Below are 7,766 nucleotides of genomic sequence, written 5' to 3' on the forward strand. Positions count from 1 at the left end.
CAGTGGTGCATCAGATTACATGGGTGATAATAAAAAGGTCGATAAAAAATGGGGAAATGAATAGTACTAAATATACTATTTAAGGAAGGCTAGATTTAGGTATCTCTTCATAGTAGCTCAGGTTTAGAGTTTATAGTTTGGGTTGCCAAATAACCCCCACAGTAGGCATTATTTATGCGATGCTATTAACTAGCATAATTTGCTGATGAAGGTACCACCCGCCCTGCTCCCTACCCCATCGTTCTTCCCCTTCAACATATTAACCATAGTGGAAATAATTCTAGAAAGATTTAATAATCATTTTGGTCAAGTATGTCTCTTGTCTTTTAATATTTTAATGTAGTTAACGAAAAAATGCTGCCACGCTTCATACAAAAAAGTTAAAGTTGCAGGAAATGAATTAATAACAGGTGTGTAAAATATCTTATGGCGCGGTTTAAGAAATTTATCGTAGGCGCATATGGTGAATAAATAAATACATACATACACATGTACGTATGTAGTATATACATATATAAACAGGTGCAAAATGTATAGCTTAAGCAGACATGTATAACGGGGTATTCTAAAAAGGGATGGATGGTGTTTTCCCATATAATCAGGTTACATATATATGTACGGTTACCCATTGATGCATAAATAGTGAGTGCCCATTAATATATATATTTTGTTATGTAGAAATGTGGGCGCGTGAAAACAAATATTTATATATACATAAAGTAGGGCGTGTGAGATAATCAGAATTCGCAACTTGTACACAAATGTTGTGGAGGTACACAAAAGGGAGAATCAAACAAATGTCCTTTTGCATACAGTTTTAGCATTTCTGCTTAGGAATTTGTATATATCACCAAATTGTACTTATCGATTTAAATTATTCGCGTACTTTTTTGTGTGAAATGTTCTTCTTTTTACATGAAATATTTTATTTTTTAAAATATTACCATATCTGTTGGAAAGGGTCTGGTCTGATGTATGTGTGCATAGTTCTACAGAAATGATTTTACGTTTCCATTTATTTTATCACTTTTTTGGCCATTTTGTTGCCCTTATCGTGGTAACAATTTTTGTGTTGCATTTATTTCTCCTTCTTTGCGTATCCATTGGGGGGTGCGCAGGGAGCAGCGCAAGCTTTTTTCCCGTCAAGCGGAATGGCATCCTTATTATATATAATATATACACGCATACATATATATATGCACATACTCGTATGTACGTATATGCATACGTTCTGGTAACTAGTTCTTTTTCACCAACTGGGGGCAGCACTCACTCGAGGAGGTTCTTAACCTTGGACAGCCGTTCTGAAAAACGACCCGCGCTTAGTAGTAATTGGATCTATTTCCCGTAACTCTGGAAGTTAAGCACTGTTGAAGGAAGAAGTCCATCCACTGGCTATAATAAGTGCTTTTGCTCTTTTTCATGTTTTCCCACTCAAGGAACTTTTTACTGGTAATAGTTTTTCCAACATTTTCAATGAGCTTATTCCAATGTTCCTGTTCTCTCTTCTTTCTAGCATTGTACATATCGAAGGATTTTTTAATTAATGAGAATAATGGGTTCATGCTGTGTCCATAAGGTGTATTGGAATCCCTTGACCAATAAGTATCTTCTTCTTTTTTCCATTCTACATTTAACCATTCATCGAATTTTTTTCTCTTCCATATATCGAGATCTTTCGACATCCATTTACGTAAATTATCTTCTGCATCCTTCATCCATTTTTTATAGTCAGCGATCATACATTCTTCTATTTCTCTTTTGAGCATAATGTTCCATTCACGCTCAGTGCAGTCTAAAGTACCGTCCCTATACTTGGATAGGAATTTTCTGTCCTTTCTTTTTTTATAATTAATCCATTTGTGTTCCATATCCTTTATCCACACACCCCAATCTTCTTCCTTTTTCTGGATCCACCTTTTTTTTTTTTCTTCAACAAAGTCGCTAAAAGTAACCCATTCTGGTTGCAGGGCGGTGAGCCAATGGTCCCATGCTTCCTCCTTTTGTTTTTCGGTTTTTTCAATTTCTTTCAATTTTATATCTTTAAATTGGTTGAATTCTTGATTTAATTCTCCCATCCATTTTTGTACGTGCCCTTCACCCGAATTTCTGTATTCACATGGCCTTAACTGGTTACTCAAGGATCTTAATTGAAGGGCTTGTTCACTTGGGCTGTTTCCAAGTGCGGGATATTGCTCTCTGCCGCTCTGGGGGAAGGGGAAGAATTCAAAAAGAGGGAAAAAATAGAATTATAAAGGTGACTTAAAATCGACTTGCATTGGAGGGTGACCCAATTTAGCGCATACATATATATGGAGGTAGGTCAATGCATATGTACGCTGGTACACATTTTCATATTCGCTGGCACGTGATCTGGTAATATCTTACAGCTTCAGCCCCGTTGAAGAGCCAGGAGGAGGAGAAAATGTAAAGGAGGGTACACAGGGAAGAAGTGCCAAATATGTGCTTCATCTTGGGTGACAATTTTGTGTGTATATAAATGTACGTATAATTCTTGTTACGGCTAGTCGGTTAATTTTGCGGCAGGGTTAAGTTTTATCAGTGGCCAAAAATTAGGTGTATCTCTTTTTTAGCTTGTTTAGTGTGTTTTTATATTTCAATGAAAAAAAAAAGAAAAATCGCTTATTATAAAGGGGAAGGGTTTTATTCTATCAATTTTAGAATCAATATGATGTTTTTATTATTTTAAATGTATTACTTTAAGATGCATTCTTTTTTTTTTTTTTTTAGAAGCTTTCCATCATTTAAAATATAGCTTTCCTGCAGGAATGAAAAAGGGCAGTGGGGTTTAAATAAAATGCATACAATTATGGAAGGATTAATATGGAAGAAGAATCCTAATTTTACCGCGTACATTTGGCACGTAAAATGAGCAAGGAGAAAAAAAAGAAAGTGGTGTTTTTCTTCCTTTTTTCTTTACCTTCTGCGGAGGTCATTATTAAAAGGGGGTAAGAGGTTCAGAAAATTGACGAGTATTAAAAAAAAGGTGGCTAATTTTTTTCTATATATAATTTTTTTCAAATAGAAAATTTTTCTTCGTGCAGAAAGAAAAAAAAGAAGCCGAATTTTTTTTTATACAATTTTATGGAACTAAAATTTATTCCGCTGAATTAATTATTCTTTTTTTTTTTTTTTGCATCTATTTAGAACAATTTAAATAATATATCTGCGTTTGAGGCATTCTTCTATATTTTTCTGGAAAGACAACATATGCTACGTTATTTCGAAAAATTAGGATTCATTTTTTTTGCGGCGAGGAAGTTAGTCAATTATTATATATCTATACAAAATTGTTTAATTTTCGTGTCGTCCATTTTCATACAGGCAAAATTGCTTAACCTTTCTTCTGTATCAATTTATTACAAAATATAATATTTATGAATAACGTTTAAAAGATGTACGTAGAATTCTTGAATTATGACGGTTGATGATTTTTTTTTAAATACTCAAGGTAAAATTTGTTAATTTTGAAGATAACAATTTTGCTATATTTGCTAAAAAGGATGTTCTAAGTGAAGGGCAAAATATGAAATATATTTCGTATAAGTTAAAAAGTACAATTTTGGATAAAATTATTATTTTTTCTTTGTATTATTTTTAAGGCATCAAAAATATACAGAAATGGACTAAAAAGTATTTGCAGTAAAATTAATATGCAGTAGGCAAAAAAAAAGAGAAAAAAGTAGCGGTTTTTTTTTTATGCGTTTTAAAAAGTATGTTACTTTCTTTTTTTAATGCATTTCTAATCTTTTATTCTTCTTTTTTAAATAAATAAATAATATATATGGATGAAATAAATTCCTCATACTGTGGGTGCCCATTCTTTCATTATTAAATATGGCGCGAATTTTACCTTGTTTTAAAAGTACATCCTTTCATGACATTCTTTTGGGGGCTAGAAAAGAATCCCTCATCCGTTATTAGGTCTCTTTTAAGGTTCAGGGTGTAAGGTTATAACTATTTATTTAATATTTTGTATGCATTGTAAAATAATTCATAATATATCATAGTATATAATAATAGCAGAACATACGCCGTAATTTTTATTCTCACTGAAAATGAGAAGAATATATTTTTTATAATTGTATAATATATATTTATTTTATGTTCTTTATTCAATGTGATATATACCTAGTATTATGTGAGTACTTACAAATTGGATTAAATTATAATTATCAACAGTACTTATTTTGTCCAATATGAATTAGTAGTTATATGTCATTATTTTGTTCTTTCGGACAAACTTATAATTCATTTCTGCTCTTGTAGCATACATAGCTGTTATGAATTGCACTATTTCTGCCTACTGTGTAATTATGCTTTGTTTATGGAATATTGTGCCTGTATATGTTTATAAATACATCTATATTAATAGGATGAATAGACATTCTTTTCACCTAATAGTTTATGGGCTTGTTTACATATTGCCATAAATTATGTAAACGTTTCAATAATTTTATTTCCAATTTTTCATTTATATGTCTTATTGGTGTAGGAAAAATATAACATTCATAACATTCTGTCTTATAGGGAAATCATAGGGTGTTGTAAAAATCTTTTATAGTTTACACAAATTAAATGTTAATTTCTTTTTTCCCGCCTAAATTACAATATGTTAATGAAATGTATATTGTATTCATAATATTTTTAGTGTAATAATATAGGCTTCCTATAAGCGCAAAACGTGTCTATACATGTCATTATAAGTTGTTATGTAAAATTATAAGTATGATTATTCGTGTTAGAAATAATATATTCAGAAGGGGGAAAATTCCATTACATTATAATTGAACAAAAAAAAGTATTTCATTTGTATGAAATAAGAGTTCAGTTCTCTTCGGTCGCGGATTACGGTTTCACGCGAAGAAACATATTTAGTGCACCCTTGAACCCTCCAACCTTGCAACGTGTGTGATGAGTTAAGCCCTCATCCTTGTACGCATAGCTGTGTCAACCTATATTCGCCAACCAAGAAGCAGTGAAAGAGAAAACGAAATAAAGGTTCCACATTCAGGGAAATGATCAGTAGAATTATTCAAATAAGATGAATATTGTGAAAAAATTTCAATAGGGCTGAAATAATGATAAGGGGGGTACTGCATTTTTACCCTTGATTATGCAACACCAATTAGGTGATTAATCAAAGAGGGGAATGGGGTAGCGGTGTAATTGCATTTGTATTCCCAATACCACAGAAGAAAAAGGTGACATGCGCCCCCCCTTTTTTTAAGTATCACTATTGTATTACGTGTATACACTCCTTTAAGTAGTATCCTGTGACGTTATACGGAGTCACATTTCTTGTATTTTTTTCTGTCCACTTTTTGTTAATTACTCCGATTGCTCTTTCATTTTATAATAAGCTGATTTTTTTTTTTTTAATTTCATATAATGGCCGAAAGAGAATCGCGCGATGAAGAAATATGCTTGAGAGGGGCGACTCGGCTTGATGGAACACCAAAGCATGATTCATTTCTTAATAAGGATGGGTTGTTATTACGCTCGTACGGATGGTTAGTGAAAAACGCCATAGGCATTATAATTTTAATTCATGGAATTAAATGTCATGCGAGGCTAAACTTTTTAAGACCCAATGTAGAGGTAATAAGCGATGATAACGTTATAGTGAAGGATGAAAATAATTACTACCTTTATGAAGATAGTTGGGTAGAACAATTTAATAAACATGGATATTCCGTCTTTGGATTAGATTTACAAGGTCACGGTTTATCAGATGGATATGAGAAGCTCAGTTATCATGTGAAGGAGTTTGATGATTTCGCCTATGATGTAATGCAGTATATTAGGAACATTCAGGACAGCATAAATGGTTCAAATGGTGGTGATCCACGGAAGGGGGAGGATGTTAGTTCACCATTTCGAGATGACAAGATATGTGAGAGGAAGGCTCTTCCCACTTACCTAGTAGGTATATCTATGGGGGGAAGTATCGCCTTGAGGATGCTACAAATATTAGGGAAGTCACCAAATAGGAGAAAAAGTGCAGGACTACACATCAGTGGGTGCATTTCCATCTCCCCGATGATAACTGTTAAAAAGATGCCATCGAGAAATTCGTTCCTATTTCAGTACGTTTATCTCCCATTGTCCAAGTGCATTGCTGATTGGTTTCCAACGGTGAGACTTATTAACAAGTATCTATATAAGAAGTATCCGTATGTTAAATATTTTATTGAGTATGATAAAAATCGACCTAAAGGGGGAATCACATGCAGATTTGGCTATGAGCTTTTAAGAACAATTGACAACTTAGACAATGACATAAAACACATGCCTAAAGATATCCCTGTGTTGATTATTCATTCTAAGGAGGACATTTTGTGCTGCTATGACGGATCCCTATCGTTCTACAACAGAATCGATGTAAACAATAAAGAAATGCACACACTGGAGGATATGGAGCATACCATCATTTGGGAACCCGGGAATGAGGATGTTTCAAAAAAAATCGTGGATTGGATGAGGGGTCTGCCGTCATCAAAAGTGGGCAGCACGTCAAAGGGGGAAGAACGCGTCGAAGAGGAGCAAAGCGTTTGAGGTGATTAGCATAGGAGGTGATTCTCCCTATGAGGAAAGGAATGCACATGGTTCCCCTTCTCTAGGGGAAATGTGCAATCCACCTTTTTTATTAACACCATTGGGGGGGGTATCCATAATGGCACGGATGTGTATCCACCTCGCGGTAGTGACATTTGGTGTGACCCATCTGTTTTTTTTTTTATGTTGACTACTATGATATGTAATTGTTTTGATCATTTTATTGTGTATTATTTTTTTTTTTCTTTTATACTAATTTTAAGATCTTCACTGTGTGAATTAAAAATTATAATTTTCCGTATTGTGCATTTGTTTTTTTTTTTGAGGTGTGCGCATCGGGAGGTTATTTTTTTTGGGACACTTCAGCATTCACTTTCACTTTCACGTGAAAATGGGAAATATTAAAAAGAAAAAGTCCATGTAAAAAGAAAAAGGGGTGGTAATAAATTAAACGAATATTGTGTTCAGTTGTCGTATGTCACAAAATATGATTCGTATACAAAATTAATAATATATATGCGTGTAAACTAAAAAAAAAAAGGGGAAACGCGTGGTCTAATAAAATTTTGAAGGATCAAAAATTAAACGAAAATTTACATATATCTTTGTCATTTAATTATGCACTAAAGCTCTGCACATGCATATAGTAATATTAATATTACATTATATAGATATTATTTGGGGAAAAAAGAAGAAAGGTAAGCATACAGGAATGTACAATATTATTGACTCAAAAAAAAAAAAAAAATATACTATGAACTCCATAACACATTGTTTATGGTGCTTAATGGGAGGAAAGTGAAATATCATTCCCACATTTTATTTATATTCATATGCCTATAACGATTGTGTCAAAGTGTTTTGCAATAAATGATCTAAATACAATTCCTTGTCCACGATGCTTAATTCAATTTGACATGCCTCAAACACACCAAACCCCAAATTAAGCATCCACAATTTGGATACAAATTGTCTCTTCCTAAGAAATATGTTCCTAAAGACGTTCCTCAAGAACCTATTCTTTAGGAACAAAGTCTTTCCTCCCTAAACCCGGAATCTAAACTTTGAACCTGTTCCTTAGGACCATCAACCCTAAACACCGAATCTCAACCTGAAATTTGACCCTGTTCCTCAGGGACATCTTCCCTAAGAACGTTTTCCATAGGAACACCTTCCTTAGGAACAAA

At 33.1% G+C, this 7,766-nt stretch overlaps 2 protein-coding genes across 2 annotated transcripts; one reads left to right on the plus strand and one right to left on the minus strand.

Annotated features, from left to right (window-relative positions):
* Positions 1–1,322: 1,322 nt before the first annotated feature.
* PCOAH_00003950 (Uncharacterized protein) lies at positions 1,323–2,472 on the minus strand (the record flags this gene model as incomplete). Its single annotated transcript, XM_020057210.1, has 2 exons — positions 1,323–2,207; positions 2,389–2,472. The coding sequence occupies 2 exons, from the start codon at positions 2,470–2,472 to the stop codon at positions 1,323–1,325; spliced, it is 969 nt and encodes a 322-aa protein (XP_019912741.1).
* Positions 2,473–5,412: 2,940 nt separating this feature from the next.
* PCOAH_00003960 (Phospholipase) lies at positions 5,413–6,579 on the plus strand (the record flags this gene model as incomplete). The annotated part of the gene is made up of 1 exon (XM_020057211.1): positions 5,413–6,579. One exon carries the CDS (start codon positions 5,413–5,415, stop codon positions 6,577–6,579), a length of 1,167 nt encoding a protein of 388 aa, XP_019912755.1.
* Between the last annotated feature and the right edge of the window lie 1,187 nt (positions 6,580–7,766).

Source organism: Plasmodium coatneyi, chromosome 2 (genome assembly GCF_001680005.1).
Source record: "Plasmodium coatneyi strain Hackeri chromosome 2, complete sequence".
Taxonomy (NCBI): Eukaryota; Apicomplexa; class Aconoidasida; order Haemosporida; family Plasmodiidae; genus Plasmodium; species Plasmodium coatneyi.